Raw genomic sequence first — 18,191 nt, 5'->3', positions numbered from 1 at the left:
TTTTCGTGTTTCTATAACCCACCGAACTCTGACATGGATTACAGGATCTTTTTCGTGCGCACTTGGTCTTGTGCTTGCGTGTACACACGGGGGTGTTCGGACACCGAGGAGAGTCTGCACACAAAGTTGACTCTGAGAAATAAATCTCTCGCCGAACGTGGGGACGAACTCACGCTGACAGCGGCCAACTGGATACAAATCCAGCGCGCTACCGACTGAGCTACATCCCCGCCCGTGCCTCAAGGAATTACAATGGAACCCCCAGGCCTGGGAATGATGCACCTTTCGTCGTAAATACGACAAAGTCCTTTTCTAATTGTGTAAGAAAAGAGCCTCCATGTGCCCCTAAAAATGCTTAAAACGCAAAAAATTTCCCGTCAGAACGCCCAAACCACTTTTACTCATTCCCAGGCCCGAACCCCCCTTTTTACGACCAGCAAAAATCAAAGTTAAAAAGGAGGGAGTCTTCTTCTTCTTCTTCGTTCATGGGCTTAGACTCCCACGTTCACTCATGATTTTAGCACGAGTGGATTTTTACATGTATGACCGTTTTTACCCCGCCATGCAGGCAGCATACGCCGATTTCGGGGGAACGGAGGGAGTCTTAAAATGGAGGTATAGTTACTGAGGTTATGACCAGAAAATCTGACAAAATAAGATCTTCAAAGAGAGGGAGTCTTAAATTGAGTGGTCTTAAAATGGGGGATCCACTGTCCACGGAGGTACCTCTGCAAGCCTAATCTTACCGGCACGGTTGGCCTAGTGGTAAGGCGTCCGCCCCGTGATCGGGAGGTAGTGGGTTCGAACCCCGGCCGGGTCATACCTAAGACTTTAAAATTGGTAATCTAGTGGCTGCTCCGCCTGGCGTCTGGCATTATGGGGTTAGTGCTAGGACTGGTTGGTCCGGTGTCAGAATAATGTGACTGGGTGAGACACGAAGCCTATGCTGCGACTTCTGTTTTGTGTGTGGCGCACGTTATATGTCAAAGCAGCACCGCCCTGATATGGCCCTTCGTGGTCGGCTGGGCGTTAAGCAAACAAACATACAAACAAACAAAAGCCTAATCTGGAGGCGTAGAGTCTAGAACAGTGGGGGCACTGGGAGTCTGTTGTGGTCACTGCTGCCTATTTAAAGCATAACTCTTGTTCCTTCTGGCTGACAACTGTAAGCTGGGGCAGATAACCTTATCTTCATTATTTTACATTGAGAACTGCTTTGTGTTGGTGATAACCTCTCATGTGGAGCCTAGTGGTGCCGAGCCAACAAAACTCTGAACCTTGTTCTGTTCACTAGTGGGTTTTTCAAAAAACGTGAAGTGATGATGGACGCTGATAACATTTGGCACCAGTGTTGATAGACAATGCTTGGGATTGGCATCAGACACTTTTCCACTAACATGTTATGTCCCCCCTTGTACAGCCTAGAGGAGCATCAGAAACACTGGGGTGTTGAAAACTAATGGATTATTATTGTTGCTTGCTGATAGCTACGTGCAGCTAATGATGCATGCACTGCTTGATATACTGTCAGGAGGGCTGTTCAGAAAACTGGGGAACACCACAAACCTTTTGGTTGTGTCAGGGGTGACAATGCAGTGGCAGCCAGTGCTAAATGCTAATGTGCAATATGCATACCGTATTATCAGATAAGAAACATATTCTGTGGGAAGAGCATGTGGGTGTTAGGCTTTGTGAAGGTAATTAGTGTGTGGGTATATGGGGAGGAGAATGATTAGGGTAAACAAAAACGAAAAAGTACAATGGAAAAAATATGCTTTGTGGTGTAGTTGAATGTAATGACCACTAATGACTTTTAAAGTTCTTTTGACATTTTCTTTTTCATATAGATTGTGGGGTAAGTTCAATATCAGAATTGTTGACCTTATCTGCCAGTTTCGTGACATATCCTCTGCAATAGATCACCAGTTCAAAAAGTGTGTACTCTCTGCAATGCCAGTCAGGGTTAAACAAAGGAAAGACAGCCCACAAAATGTCAGCATCATGTCATCTTCACATGCCTGTTTTTGAATCAATACACAAGAAAGGTTAATGTTTTAAGACGTTTAATTTCAAGTTTAATGTTATGCCTGCTTTCTGTCAAAACAGGATTTGATAACAATTAATCACTTGATTGACTTCCACAAGCAAAACATCATTTCAATAACAATGACTTGATTGACTGTCACAGGCAAAACATTTTGATAACATTAAACAATCACTTGATTTTATCTCCCACATATCCGAGAGGAATTAGATCAGGTGAGAGCAAACACGGGAAAACGTCATTGAACGTGTATTTTTTGTCAGGTGCAGACGTGTGGTGCTCTTACCTTCTTGTCTGTCCTGAACCTTTTCTCTTCGGTAACTAGCATGCTACATTACACAGGGATAAACTGTCACAAACAAAACATCATGTTGCTAACAATGACTTGATTGGCTGTCAGAAACAAAACATGTTGCTAACAATGACTTGATTGACTGTCACAAACAAAACATGTTGCTAACAATGACTTGATTGACTGTCACAAACAAAACATGTTGCTAACAATGACTTGATTGACTGTCACAAACAAAACATGTTGCTAACAATGACTTGATTGACTGTCACAAACAAAACATCATGTTGCTAACAATGACTTGATTGACTGTCACAAACAAAACATCATGTTGCTAACAATGACTTGATTGACTGTCAGAAACAAAACATCATGTTGCTAACAATGACTTGATTGACTGTCACAAACAAAACATCATGTTGCTAACAATGACTTGATTGACTGTCACAAACAAAACATGTTGCTAACAATGACTTGATTGACTGTCACAAACAAAACATGTTGCTAACAATGACTTGATTGACTGTCACAAACAAAACATCATGTTGCTAACAATGACTTGATTGACTGTCACAAACAAAACATGTTGCTAACAATGACTTGATTGACTGTCACAAACAAAACATGATGCTAACAATGACTTGATTGACTGTCACAAACAAAACATCATGTTGCTAACAATGACTTGATTGACTGTCACAAACAAAACATCATGTTGCTAACAATGACTTGATTGGCTGTCAGAAACAAAACATGTTGCTAACAATGACTTGATTGACTGTCACAAACAAAACATGTTGCTAACAATGACTTGATTGACTGTCACAAACAAAACATGTTGCTAACTAGTCTGTCACAAACAAAACATTATGTTGCTAACAATGACTTGATTGACTGTTCCAGGCGTGATCGAGTTCCTGACGAACGGCAAGGTGGCGGTGAACCACATGGACTTCAAGGACAACCTGTACGAGAAGGCCATGAAGAAGATGTCCAACGGAGACAAGACCCACATCTACCACAACTTCAAGCTGGACCGCGCCTACATCGACGTCATGCCCGTCACCAACTACACGTGAGTCACTGCCGTCATGATTTTAATGTCTATTTGTCATGATCATAAGACAACTACACCTGAGTCACTGACACTGCTGTCACTATTTTCTTGGTTAATGTATGGTGTAGTCATTTTTGAGAGCAAATAAAGCTAGTCTTCAAATCTGAAAGATGTTGTGCTTGGTAGAAATAACGATGTTGTTGCATAGATCCAGGCTCTACAGAAATGAAAGCCAGAGCTGCCAACTGCTACGTCAAGCGAAAGATTGCTACGCTTAACCCCTTCACTGCCCACCCCGTATGTAATACGTGGTCATTTTCGGTTTGTCCTACGCCCATAACCGTATCTCATACGTGGGATTTGTGTCAACAACATTTCAGGACATTTCTGAAAACTAAATGGGAGGTAACCACTGTCCAAGTACTTGTAGGGGTTCTAAACACATTTCTTTCCCATAGACCGTTCGGATAATGCTGTTATACTGTGGCAGTGAAGGGGTTAAACAAATAGTTACAAGCATGCAACAGTGCCTTCTTTTTTGTGAGTCGTGGTACTCATTTCTGCTTCCCACTCCATGTAGAGGTCACAGAATGGGTGATAAGCACATTGTCTACACTGAAAAGTGGCACTGCATATATACTCTTTAATGGCCATTTTATATTCCTGCATTCTCATGAAACTTTATCAAAAATGTCTATTCTTTTTTAGCTGAACTTCATGGCTTTTTTTCTCTCTTCTACAGGTATGACTTCAAAGGCATCATCGACTACATCTTCTTCTCCCAGAAGCGGCTGCGTGTGCTGGGCCAGCTGGGGCCCTACGAGGAGGACTGGTTCCGCCACAATAAGGTGCTGGGCTGCCCCCACCCCCACATCCCCTCCGACCACTTCTCCCTCATGGTGGAACTGGAGATGGCCATCCAGCCCCCGCCCCCCATGAGCCGCGGACCCCCACCCCCCATGGGCAACAAGCCCAGATAGCGCCCGGGACACGCCCGGCAACAACCTGCCAACCGAGGACACTGTGATTAGAGCGAGGGAGTTTCCATCCCCGGCTGAGTGGCTGCCAACACCATGCAGGGAGTGTCAGAGTTTTCATGGCTGTGTCTGCTCTTCAGCGACTGTCAACGCTCTTATAAGGGAGTCGCGGAGTCTCATTATATTATATGAAGTCTTATATCGCGCGCGTATCTCCAGACTCGGACTCAAGGCGCAGGGATCTATTTATGGCTCCATGGCTATGTCTCCCCACTGACTTGCGGCCAGTATTCTGAGGGAGGAGATGAAAGTGCCAGAAAGCTGTGCCCTCAGGAAAGCCAGCTGAACATGAGTGTATCTAGTAGGCTGGTATCCAGCTTGCCGCTGCCTCTGTAAGGCGGAGACCCTTTAACCCTGCCCCTTCTCCACCCTCCCTCCTCTTCAAGCAGGCAGCCCTTGTCCGTCAGGCAGGTTGTCTCCCCTGTAATCTTAACGGCTACAGAAAGGACTCGGGACTTCCGTGGATGACATCGGCACGATCTTGGCAGCATCCCAGTTCTTTTTGTCAGCTTCCCGCATCAACTGTTTGTCTGCTGTGAGAGTGAGGACACGTGGCATGCTATGGCAGTACAGTGTGTGGGCTTGTGAAGCAGGGAGTTGAGTTGTAGTGTCAAGTGTCCAGCTGGTCCTTTGTCACAGGCAAGACTTGGTCTTCTTACTGGGCTACTCAACACTAATGGCAGCTTTTTCACAGCTATCGTCTGGTCGCATCAGTCACACATACACCCGTGCGTGTACACACTCGCAAACACACATACACACACCATGACATCGTCACACGAAAGGGGCTACATGTCTCGCCTATCACAGATTGTTTTTTTCTTTCTATAATTATCAATCCATTGTTGTTAATCAGCTGTTAGAATGTGGAAATACAAGAAAGGGACCTTCAACACCAAATGGCACTTTTTAACTCTGTGGATTCCGACATTTCTGTATGGGATGAACTTTGATGATGACATTGTGCCCCACATATCAAGATGCCAGTTTCTTGTGTGTGTGTTTTTTTTTAAAGATAGCATTGTGTTTTTAAGGTGTTCATGACTTGCAGATGTTGTTTTACTTACGTATTTGTTCTTCAAATCAAGGAAGGATTTAAATTGATTTGTGCATGTAGGGTACCCCTGCCATTGCTTGTATAGTCCGCAACCTTACCATTTTTACTTACAAAATCACTTTTAACAATGTCACAATCATGCTGTAATGAAATTTTTAGTCACAAAATGGTGCCGGAGAATGACAAAACGTTGGTGTAAATGATTTGCATGGGGTGCTAGTGGTGGGAGTTGTGGAGTGGTGATCTTTTCAAGCGATTTGTCATTTTTTTTTCTCCAGGTCTTGTCTACTAGTGGGGGTTTCTATCACGTGAGGTTTGAACCTAGGACAGCCGCAGGAAGGGTGGCACACAGCTTCCTCCGTCCATTCTGATTCTCCATGTGTCGGTCTAGGTTTTATTTATCAAGTCGTTCTTTTGAGTCCTTTGCCTGTGAGCCTAGTTTTGTGCAGCATAGAACCTGGCAGCTTAAAGGGTCTGTGTGGGTGCGCAGTCAAAAGGGCTTGAGGGACCTTTCTTCTTCTCAGCAGCTCTTGGTCAAATGTTTTTAACGTTCATTTGACAGATGCGTTAGGGATAACAAGTCTCGAAGAATAGTTTTTGTTTGTTGTTGTACTGTTTGTTTAAAGGATACGTTTTTTGTAAGGAGGAAAAGTCAGTAAGCTGCTGCCAGTGATAACTTTCGCTGTTTGGTAGCGCTTGTTCTGCGTGAAAGGTTCACAGTGGGGATTCAACATCACTCCACTTACACGGCTCGTATCTTGATGCTGCATCTAATTTTTTTTTTTTCGGGATGGGGTCTGAAAATCGCACTAGTGCCTCCTCTCTGATTGTAGCTGCCTCACAGTCACAGTTTCAGGGACACATTTGGCTCATAACTGTCTGTCTGTGTGAATGACTTGTGTTGGATAGTACGGACACATATGGCTCATAACTGTCTGCCTTTGTTAATGACTTGTTTTGAGTGGTACGGACACATTTGGCTCATAGCTTTCTGTCTGTGTGAATGACTTGTGTTGGATAGTAATATGGACACATTTGGCTCATAACTGTCTGCCTGTGTGAATGACTTGTGTTGGATAGTAATATGGACACATTTGGCTCATAACTGTCTGCCTGTGTGAATTACTTGTTTTGAGTGGTACGGACACATTTGGCTCATAGCCGTCTACCTGTGTGAATGACGTGTTGGATGCTTTGTGTGGTTTAAAAGAGTGTACACTTTGCTACTAGATGAAGAGGACAAGATGAAATGGCGGACATTTTGCACGGCTCAGTATTGTTACACAGGGTGGATTGTTGGCGGAGGGTCACTTGAGCACTTCCAGTGAAGCTCTTCCAACTTAGTTTTGCACACATCAATGCAGAGTTAGTTTTGCTGGGCTGCAGGCAACAGATGACTAGGGCATGTGAGCTTGCTTCCTTTGTGGATTTCTTTCTTCTCACATTTTGGTTGACCAAAACACTAACCAAAGTAAGTGTAAAGTTGCCGTCAAGATTTTCTTTACACACATTCTCTCTTGATTTGTTTGATCCCTACAAAAGGTATGTTCTATTCATTCAAAAGTAGAAGCAGTTTTGTTTAGTCAAAGCAAGCCAAGTTAAAGATATGTTCAGCACTACATGTATTTCTAGCTAAGCATTGCTGTAAGTTTCGAAAAGAAATTGTAGCTGTTTAGTGGTTTGAATGTATTTGTTTGTGTTGTTTTTGTCTCCCGACCAGAAGATAAAGTTGATCTCAGTTACAGGGCCGATTCCAGAGATTAAAGATTTTGTCTTGTTCCTTGAAGCGTCTGCGTGAGTGGTCCATACAAATCTGTGCAATTGAACAATTGAGTCATTTTGATGCCAGTGTGGCACAGAATGGGCAAGCACTATGTCTCTCTTTCATCTTCATCTAGTTCCCTCCCTTCATGGGTTTTCACAGATTCGTTCGTTGGGTTTAGTTTGAGAAATTCTTATCACAAAAAGTGGAAACTTTTTTTCTCTCCATTACTCTACAGGTCATAGAACAGTGACGTATGTCATGGGAGTACACACTCGCTGCTATCTAGTGTTCTGACTCCTTTACAATACAGCATTATGGATGTTTCGTAAGGTAGATTAAAACAGTGGGTACAGAACTGTTATAACCATTCTTAACCATCGTGTCCACGCTCGTAAAGTCCCGCAGTGGGGCACTGCGGTTATGAAATTAAAGGCCCCTCCTGTTTTTGGAACCGCAGGAGCTTTCTAGTTTGCTGTTAGGTAGATTTTTGGTTCCTCTTTCCTGTCATGCTCTCTTTTTCTTCATGAATTCTTTTCCTTTTTCTGCCTTCTTGCTCATTCACCTGTATTTTTTCCAAAAATCTCTTCTCTTGCCGCTTGTCTCGCGATTCATGTATAGTTTAATCTGTTAGTGTTCTGATGTAAGTCCAGCAGTAGATAGGTTAAGCCTATTTTAACACACTGGAAACTGGTAATCTTCCAGTAGGTATTAATTTAGTTTTACTAAAGCCTGCTGGGACACAAGTAATGGGTTAGTGCATTTGTAAACAGGAATCGCTTGACAAGTGGCCCCCTTCATCCCCCCCTTCCTCGTCCTGATATGGCTCTGCGTAGTCGGCTGGACGTTAAGCAACAAATAAACAAACAAACAAACAAACAAACGCTCGTAAAGCGATTAATTACACCTGCATCTTTACCGAGAAGGAACAAAATCACTTTGCCATCACACATGTACTCCATTATCACCCCAGCCACAGAATTCTTGTGATATTTTGCCTTATATCACACTGAATGCTGTGAGGTGCTAATTCAGTTGCATTTGGGTATCACTTGGGTATCACACAGTATTGTCAAGTGGGCATCCACATGTGTGGGTGTGTGTACCTGCTCGTTTGGATACTGCCATGTTGTGTGTTTGTGTTAAGTGAGGATACCCCCCGCGGGTTAGGGGGAGTCCCATATTGGTTGGGACGATGATTTACCCGATGATTAGTGCTTTTGTGAACAAGAAACAATTAACAATTTGCTCTATCCCATCTCCCCCCCTTTCCCCGTCGCGATATAACCTTCGTGGTTGAAAACGACGTTAAACACCAAATAAAGAAAGAAAGAAAGATGTGTGGGTGTGTGTACCTGCTCGTTTGGATACTGCCATGTTGTGTGTTTGTGTTGATAAGTGAGGATGGATGCATATGTGTCAAAAAGTGAGGATGCATATATACATGTGCTAGCAGAAATGTGGCCGCCTGAATCTATACATTTTTTGTTTGTGGTTTGTTTTTGGTTTTTTTTACAAATAAGTTTAGTATTATTGCTCTTTAATGTGTATGCAGTTGTTATACAGCCTAATGTGTGCATGTTTTGTTTGTTTGTTAAGCCACCCCCCGCGGGTTAGGGGGAGTCCCATATTGGTTGGGACGAGAAAGAATTTACCCGATGCTCCCCAGCATGTCGTAAGAGGCGACTAACGGATTCTGTTTCTCCTTTTACCCTTGTTAAGTGTTGCTTGTATAGAATATAGTCAATTTTTGTAAAGATTTTAGTCAAGCAGTATGTAAGAAATGTTAAGTCCTGTGTACTGGAAACTTGCATTCTCCCAGTAAGGTAATACATTGCATACAACTCTCCTGTGTTCACTTTCAAGTGAATAACTATCGTTCTGATATCATTTTAAAGTGAAGCTAAAGAAACCTGGTATCGGCACTGCTGTGCATCTCCTATGATCTCAATGGTATCAAGGCACGGGTCATAGCCCTTTGCCGCGACAAGGTTTGCCGATACCGGCACTTGTCTTGTCTAGACAGTGATGTCATTCATAGATGACGCCAATCATAAATGACGTTTGTCAAGGGAACTTATGCTTTCAAGTGTTGCTGCTTCCAGTGACAGGAAGGTATAGAGATTGATCATTGTATACAATCAATTTATCATTGTATACACAAATTACACAAACGTCATCTTGTGAGGGACCAAAAAATATTGAAACTCTCGGATGATTTTTTTGTGTGGTATCAACCTCGACCTACGGTCTCGGTTGATACCACAAAAAAATCATCCTCGAGTTTCAATATTTTTCGGTCCCTCACTCGATGACGTTGTGTAATCTCTATGTACTACGTTGCAAGCCCCTGGAGCAAATTTTTCATTAGTGCTTTTGTGAACAAGAAACAATTGACAAGTGGCTCTATCCCATCTCCCCCCCTTCCCCCGTCGCGATATAACCTTCGTGGTTGAAAACGACGTAAAACACCAAATAAAGAAAGAAAGTTTGTTAAGCCACTGTTGAACTTGAAGCATTACATCTGTGGCTATCTTTTCCCTGAACATATGCTGAACAAGCAATAGGTCAAAACTGTAGTAATGGGCACAGACATTGGAATTGTGTTGTTTGGAGACTAGAAATGTGTGTGCATGATATATTTTTGATACATAGAAACCACTGGATGTATTGGTTTTATGTTCCTTGTTGGAATAGTGCTGTATGCCAAGGCAGTATTTTTCATTTGTCCGACTTTCCCTTGCCTCATTTAGTTGCTGTCACGGTTTAGAGAGAACAGAGAGAAATCTTGATGTGGTTTACTGGTTTACGTATGTTCTGTGTCGCACAATTTTTGGTTTATGTATGATCTGTGTTTCTGAATTTGGATTTTGTCTGATACAGTGCGTTTGACAACTTTTTGTTGTCTTCGAATGGTTTCATTTTGTGCACATGATTAGAAGAATTGACGGACCCTTTCTTTCTTTTTCCATATCTCTGTCCCTGTTTCAGTGTCGCTTTTTAATTTGTTAATGTTTTAATTTAATGTTGAACAAATGAACAACCCATGTCTTTTGCCTGTGAGAAAAAGTCTGGAATGTACATTAATTTCAGCATTTATAGTGCAAGCAATTTGAGCAAGTTAGCATGTGCTTCTCTTTTATCCAAGCAGGGTTGGTTCAGCTATTTGGCAGCAGTAGCATGTGTACTTGATGGACTCCTTGATTTAAATGCCCTTTGCAATATTCTTGACATACAACGTATTAAAAACTATTATGAAGATTTGAGCTGATTTAGAGCCAGTAGAATATAGTCAATGTTTGTAAAGATTTTAGTCAAGCAGTATGTAAGAAATGTTAAGTAAGGTAATATATTGTACTACGTTGCAAGCCCCTGGAGCAAATTTTTGATTAGTGCTTTTGTGAACAAGAAACAATTGACAAGTGGCACTATCCCATCACCCCCTTTCCCCGTCGCGATATAACCTTGAACGGTTGAAAACGACGTTAAACACCAAATAAAGAAAGAAAGAATTTAGAGCCGGTATAAATAGATTTGAAGAGATAACTCAATAAAGCAAAATAAAACATAACTAGACCTGTGTTTGAAAGTGACACAAAGGCTTTGAGATAGACATACTGCTAGAACACCTAAAAATGTCTGCTGTTACCAGCAACTTGTTTTATGCCTTTTTCTTCGTTTCATTGGCGGACTTTCTTTTTACTTTTTTAAAACTTTTTTTTGACTGTAGGTATGTACAGAGAATGATCAAGATTACTGTTTATAGAAGCCTCAGCTATGCACACAAAAACATTTTCATTGCTAACGGCATTTGCATTCTTGAAAACCAAGCAAGGAAAATTGATACGTTAGACACATTTTTTGCTAGTCACTTGGTCAGTCAAGACAGGAATTATGTAAATCTGTTGTTCACCTTTAATTTAGGCATTTACTTACTTTTTTTCTTTCTTCTGCTTTTCTTTTCAATTCTGTTTTTGTTTGTGGGCATGCCTTTGTGTTTAAATTGTAAAGTGTTAGCGAAAATTACATCTGCCAGGCGTTTTTAGCATACTGTGACGATAGTGATGAATCTCTTTGATGTAAATCAATGCATACGAATTTGTAAAGAAAAGCTATTATTAAATTGTCTAGTTCTTTTGGAGTACTATCTCCGCCAACTGAAGTATGTTATTTTCAACGTGTGTTTGTGCGTGTTTGAATTTTTTTTTTATATTGGTATGCCTGCAGAGTAACAAGTTGGTGATGTATTGTGCAAATAATTGATCTACAGAAACGGTTTAGCGACATATTGTGCAAATGATAAAATAATATTACTACTGTATCAGAAGACATTGAAGCTGATCATTTGTTTGGTGATGTTTTGTTGTGCTGTATGTGGCAGCTAGGCATACAAATTGTGTACGAAAAGAGAACCTGTGGTTATGCCCTGTTGTACTTATCGCATTGTTTACAGTTAGATTTGAGATGGACCATTGAAACAGACCAGATGTGCATGCAGTCATTCTCTAAAAAGTCTGGTCACTTACCAGTTTAACTTTCCATAAACATTTGTTTTGATTTGTCAGTTTTCTTATCAAAAACTGATGTAGGTTGAGCCAGTACTAAAGTTAATTCATCGAAGTGTAAGCTAAGGTTGACTTTGGTTAAAGTGGACAGCTCTTTGAAGAAAGTAAAGTGGACAGCTCTTTGAAGACAGAAAAAACAACAACAGACCTGCACATTAGCACAGTTCCCCACTACCATCTCCTTTCATTCAAATTTTAATGGTAAACTCATTTTAAACAAAGTTTTTTTTTTATTTTGTTTAGGCAGGGACCCGCAGCTGGGAGGTAATATTCTCTAGCTTGGATGCACGATGTCTCAATCACTCAGGCATATACAGCTATGTTGGATTGGCAGCACGTTGATTACCTGCTATTTTGTACTTTACTCACACACGTCAACGGTTGTGATGGATATTCCACATTTGACAGCGTTTGAATTTTTCCTCGTAGCGTATTGATTCAAGATTACCTTCGTTTTATTTTATTTTTTTACTTCCTTGATGAATTTGGTTTTAAAATGTGAGAATTGATTCATCGTTTTATGAAATTTTTAAATACTGAAGCTCAGCCGTTAATTCCAGTTTCATGTACCATGAATACACTTGTGAAAATTCTACATGAAGTATAAAATGTTGATGTTTGTATGTCTTTTCACTGAATTCAAACAAGCTGTAGTTTCCAAATTATATCAGCAGTAGGTGTTACCGTCTGAAAGCATTAGTTGCCATGAGTTTTTGTTGTATTTAGTTACATTGGAAAGTTGAGCGTGTGACCAAGTTACAGTAAATATTGTCCCACAGTGGTGGAACAGGCATGCGTGCATTGATTGAGAGAGTATTTGTAGATACCAAAACTGCCATTAAATTACATATCTTACCCAACTCACATATAGCAATTAACTCTAGTTCAGTGCTGGTAACGCTGTACGCATCCCCTTGGTAACAAGGGAAGCCCCTCTAAAAAAAGAGTGACCAATACCCATAAGGCCATATTAATACATACTTCCGTATGCGCGCGCATACGCCGCCATATGCATCATTCCATACTCAGCGAGCAGTGGGACTGGTCGTGTTTTTGTACGCTCTGGCTGTGTTCAGCCATCTGTCACTTCGTCTACGGACTTGGTCACTTACCTCTTGGTATCTTCTTGCTTGTCTTATCGTCTCTACATGTTGAGGTGAGATCTTTCTGTTTTTTGCTTGTGTTTGTGGGCGTTTTTGACCTTAAATTGAACTTGTGAAATTTTCTTGTTTACAAAATTTTTCGTGAGTTGTTTTTGGTCATGGCGGGTAACGCCAAGAAGCGGCAGTCGTCTAAACGAGTAACTGCTGGTTCTCCGCCGACAAAGTAAACACCTGGGAAAGCATAGGCTTCCGGACAGGCTTTTGTTTCGGTTCATGAACTGTCTTTGCAAAAAAAAAAAAAAAAAAAAAAAAAAAAAAAAAAATATCGATGTTTTGGTCGTCATGCCTCCTACTCCGTTTTTGACGGCTAAACCTTTAGACAAGGTTTCTCCTGTGGATAAGCCCGCTTAGGCTTCCTTGGTTTCTGTGTTTCCCGGTCTTGCGTCTGCGGACGGGGCGACATTGTTGCTCTCTTTAAGTTCACAGGTTTCTTCCTTGGCGGGGGAGATTGCTTCCACGCGGGCGGAGATGCGTTTGCTTCCGGTGTGACGGGGGTTTCGTCTCTTGCCAACGTTCGCCTGCGCCGTCTGCTACTGTGTCTCAGGCTGATGTTCATGCGGAATGGGATGATGGGACCACGCCTTCGCTTGTGGCCTGTGTTCCGGTTCCCGGTGGTTCACACCAGTTTAAAGGTATGTCTTCTACCCAAGTATCCGGGTTCTCCGGAGAAAGGGTAGAGCGTCTCCAAGAGAAAGTAACTCCGGGCTCTGGCTTTGTGGGTGAAAGTTCCGAAGCTGAGGCTGGCTCTGACTGCATTGGCAGCAGGTCGGTGGCGGTTAGGAACCTTGGAGAGCGAACGGAAGATTTGCGCAACCACCCGCTTCTTTAGAATGCGGTAAGGGTGTGCGTCTTCCGCTTCCGCCCGGGGGGCAGGAAGAGAACAGTATAGCTGGCTCTTTGTTTGACTATGGGAGTCAAGCAGGGGGTCAGCTTCCGGAGGGCACGGGAGTGCCAGTCGGCTGTTCAGAAGACGGTGCTTCCGCAGAGGTGGTTGCACTGAATTCAAATTGCCGTCTAGGCTGTCAAGTGCAGTGGCACTGGTGGCTTAAGCGGCTTCAAGGTACAATAGGATCTTCTGGTGCATGTTTAGGCATCCGGTTGGTTCTGATATTTGCCAATCCGTGGCCGATTTTGCTAACGCTTTTGCGGCTGTGGCTTCCGGTTTCAGGATGGTTTAGCCTTCTGCCGTTAACACTGTGGTGTTTTTGTTCCTTCGGGGGAATGGGAGAAATTTCTAATATGAGTTTTTGCCTTTTGGTACTGTCGCCTTTTGCTTATCTTCGTCGCCCGACTGCCGGGCATGGAAATTTATACTCTTGTTTTACTTTGAGCGGCCTGCCGGTCGCACAGTTTGGGCCCGTTCTTTCTGGGTTGCCAGACCTCGTTAGGCTGGCAAGAGGGCTCCGGTTTTGCTCACACTCGTTTCTCACGGGTGTCTACTGTAAGGATATTTTTGAGTTGCTCGGGCTCTTCTGCCCGTCAACTCTGGACTGGTACTTGTCTTGTTGTCTGGCTTGGAACAGATGGCTTATGTTTTAACGGATAGAACTCCTCTTCTCTCGGTACAATGAAGGTGGCGAGCCACCTATTTTGGCTTTCCGTTCTTTTTCCCCCACGTCTTTGTTTAAGACATTATGTGATTTCGGTTTTACTGAGACAGCTCGGTGCTAATTTTTCTCTTGGTGGCTTTATAACCAGCAAGTTTAAGAGGGCCTACTTTAGGCTTGCTGAAAGCTGATCTTCAGTCCTTTCTTGGACTTTGCTCCTAGTTTTAGGGTTTTTGTGATTGGATTCTTTGACTCTTTTACTTAACTAGCCTTGCTGATCAACACGGAAATCGGCCATGCTTACTCGGGTAGCTTCTGTGAGAAGTGGGAGTAAGTGTTTTTTCTGCTAATTTTGCTTTAGACAGATTTTCGGAGAAAGACTGATCTATGGCACTTAGGTTTCTTTTGGGTTTTCTGGCATATAAGCGGAATCTGGAGTTACCAACTTTGATTCACCGTTCGAATCTTAATCACTATTTTGGCTCCCCTAGAGCCATATTTAGCCTTTTGATCTGTTCGAGTTTTGAAGATTTTTTCTGACTTGCACGGATTGCTTGAGATCATTAAATCTAAGGGCTCTTGTTCTTATCTTTCTGCTTCGTCGCCCTTTAACCTTGAACGGTTATATACGACGTTAAACACTGATTAATTTATATAAAGGAAGAAAGAATGTCTATCAACTTTGGTAGGGGTAATGACTTGTTGAGGTCAACCTTGCCTAGATGGACTGCCACAGTGTTCAGGTATGCCTTCAAGTGGTGGCAGCAGACAGGGGGGGGGGCAGTCAGTCAGTCCTCCCCCTTCGGACAGCACGGACTCAATATTCCTTTCTTGAGCATTTTTATGGCTCTTGGAGATTCTGATGTACATTTTTGTACGGTTACAGCCCTCCACAGTTTTCCGTTAAGGACTCTGCACACTAGATCGGAATCTCAGGAACTTCTTTTTATCTCACTCGTTATGGTGCGCTTTAAAGACATCTCGAGAGTAGTGTTAGCCAATTGGGTCTCCACCATAGTTAGACAAGTTTATGTATGGTGGCAGAGTCAGGCAGGGGATGTCAGGGCAGTTTTGCCCTTTACTACAGCTGGGCCTCACGAGGCAAGAGATTGGGCTTCCACTCTAGCTGTTCTTCGATTTGGTCTCCTGGCAGAACTGTGTTCTTGAGTCGGCTTGCTGGCTTTATTGAAAGGTTTTTCATTGATGTTTATCTCAGAGATGCCTATGCATTGAGATAGGATGTGTTTCTGGGTTACCTGCTCTGTTAGCGGCAGGACAGATTCTCAATTCCTGATTGGGTTAAGTGCCCTCCACCTATAGTAGCAATCTGCTATATGTGAGTTGGGTAAGATATGTAATTTAATTAAAAATTTTAGTAATAAATTTTCATTTGATTAATATACTTACCCAACTCACATCGTTTATTCCCTCCCGCCTCCCCGCTGTGGGGGGTGGATTTCTAAAAAAGGGGAGTGAGTTGGGCTTCGTTTGGAATGATGCATATGGCGGCGTATGCGCGCGCATACGGAAGTATGTATTAATATGGCCTTATGGGTATTGGTCACTCTTTTTTTAGAGGGGCTTCCCTTGTTACCAAGGGGATGCGTACAGCGTTACCAGCACTGAACTAGAGTTAATTGCTATATGTGAGTTGGGTAAGTATATTAATCAAATGAAAATTTATAACTAAAATTTTTAATTTTATTAGCAAGATGATTTTTATGCAGGGGGTGGCAGGGATTTGTGTGGTGTTTATAAACAAAAAGTATATCTATGTTTTCTTCAGAAATCAATTGGTTATTACTGTCCAACGAATGGAACTGATTTGCCTCAGAAATACATTGTGGCAAGTTGATGATTGTTTTGACTTGAGACAAGATAGATCTGCCCTAGCCAAAGCTGACCTGACCTCTGTATCAAATCGCTGTACATATACCTACTTGTAAAGTGGCACTTTTATTTTCTTGTTGTGGTCTTTTAGTGGTCTGGAACTTTTTCTCTCCCTTGCTCTTTGGTTTGGTGTCCCCCAGTCAAAAGTTTAGTGCCTGTAAGACACATGGTTCTCTTTGGCTCAAGTTGTTTACAAAATTGCAAAGTCAGGATCCATTTTCCCACTTTTATCCAAAATTGTCTTTTTAAATGAAAGCATACGTTAACAATTTAGTCATCCCTAATTTAAGACGGTGAAAACTAGGTAATGGGTTAAACACTGTTTCAGTTCATCTGGGTATATTGTCAGAGCAGTATATGTTAAAGGCACAGTAAGCCCCCTGTAAACCATCACAGATACTGTCAGGCTTTTACACACAGTACAAACACCCTTCCATTTGAACACTCACCGAACGGGAACATCCTAGGTGCCCTACGTAAAGAGCGAGACATTTTCAAAGAATTAATTTTTCGGATTGAGACCATCTCAATCGGACCCATCCTGAACTCCGGTCAAAAATGAGTTACTTCCCTTCAACTGGTGATAGCCGTGGAGTGATGATTGTGCGTTTTGGTGCTAGACCTAACTTTTAAAATCTAAATAATAAATTGACAGCTTGTTACACAAACATTCTTAAATCATAAAAGAATTATTTTTTCATCAAGACAAGATCAGTACAATTCGAAGTTTTGAAAGTTTGAAAAAAGGAAAGCCCAGAAGCAGGGTCACGCAAGGTCGTGGTTTTCGTAGCAGACGACGGTTTATAGGCAGTCAAAAGCCATCGCTCGAGTTCTTATGAACCACATTCGTTTGTTTCGTGAAAAGTCAGAGGTACATAATAACGTGCTATTGCAGATAAGCACACGGCGAGCCGCATTCAAATTACAAACTGATGACTGCATTGTGAAAAAGGGAAACTGGATCACACGGGTTCACGATGGCTCAGGCGTAAGATAAACCACGCAAAAATAAATTCTTTGAAAATTGCTCGCTCTTTACGTAGGGCACCTAGGATGTTCCCGTTTGGTGAGCGTTCAAATGGAAGGGTGTTTGTACTCTGTGTAAAAGCCTGACAGTATCTGTGATGGTTTACAGGAGGCTTACTGTGCCTTTAATATGCACCCTAACTCAGAAACCTGATATTGAACTCTTTGATGACAAAACGCCTGCCATGGTTAAGTCAAACCAACATTTTCAACAGAAATCGCCGAGGGGCGAATGGGGACTCAAATTGCTTTATATTGCTTTTTCTGTTGTCCTTGTGACGTGTGTACTTGCAGTCTGCGCTAGTTAGCCAAGGTAATGAATGTAGGTGTACATGAGATGCACATGACTTAGCGAGTGAATAGGTCCATATTCATAGATTTTTCACATTCCTACATTGGATACGTTGAATGTTGGCCCAAATACTCTGTGTTCCGTTTAGATTTCTATTTGTATATTTTGTGTCCATTTCTAATCGACTTTCAAATAAAAAAATTCTGATGATGTGAAACTGAATTGGGTGTATTGTTGTTTGTTTATCACCATTCCTGTACATCTGTTCTGTGGATTTGGTTGATGTCTTGATTTCTGTCTCCTCTTAGCTTCTGTACATTGGTGTAACAGGTTTGAATCTGCCGATATGCAATATCAAAGAAACAGTTTCAGCCAAGAAACCAAAGCCCAAGTTGGGTGTAAACAAAACAAGAGTTGTAGGCTATTGGAACATTTCATTATTGACAAAACAAACATTTA

The 18,191-nt window shown here is 42.0% G+C and overlaps 1 protein-coding gene across 1 annotated transcript in view; it reads left to right on the top strand.

Annotated features, from left to right (window-relative positions):
• LOC138960009 (uncharacterized) overlaps positions 1-7,643 on the top strand; it is a gene marked incomplete in the record, with an annotated part of 74,958 nt that extends 67,315 nt beyond the window's left edge. The window contains 2 exon segments of the mRNA XM_070331727.1: positions 3,240-3,411; positions 4,136-7,643. Of these exon segments, the coding sequence (XP_070187828.1) occupies positions 3,240-3,411; positions 4,136-4,373 (410 nt within the window).
• Positions 7,644-18,191: the final 10,548 nt, after the last annotated feature.

Source organism: Littorina saxatilis, linkage group LG2, assembly GCF_037325665.1.
Source record: "Littorina saxatilis isolate snail1 linkage group LG2, US_GU_Lsax_2.0, whole genome shotgun sequence".
NCBI classification, from domain to species: Eukaryota; Metazoa; Mollusca; class Gastropoda; order Littorinimorpha; family Littorinidae; genus Littorina; species Littorina saxatilis.
This window is presented reverse-complemented; position numbering and strand designations above follow the sequence as displayed.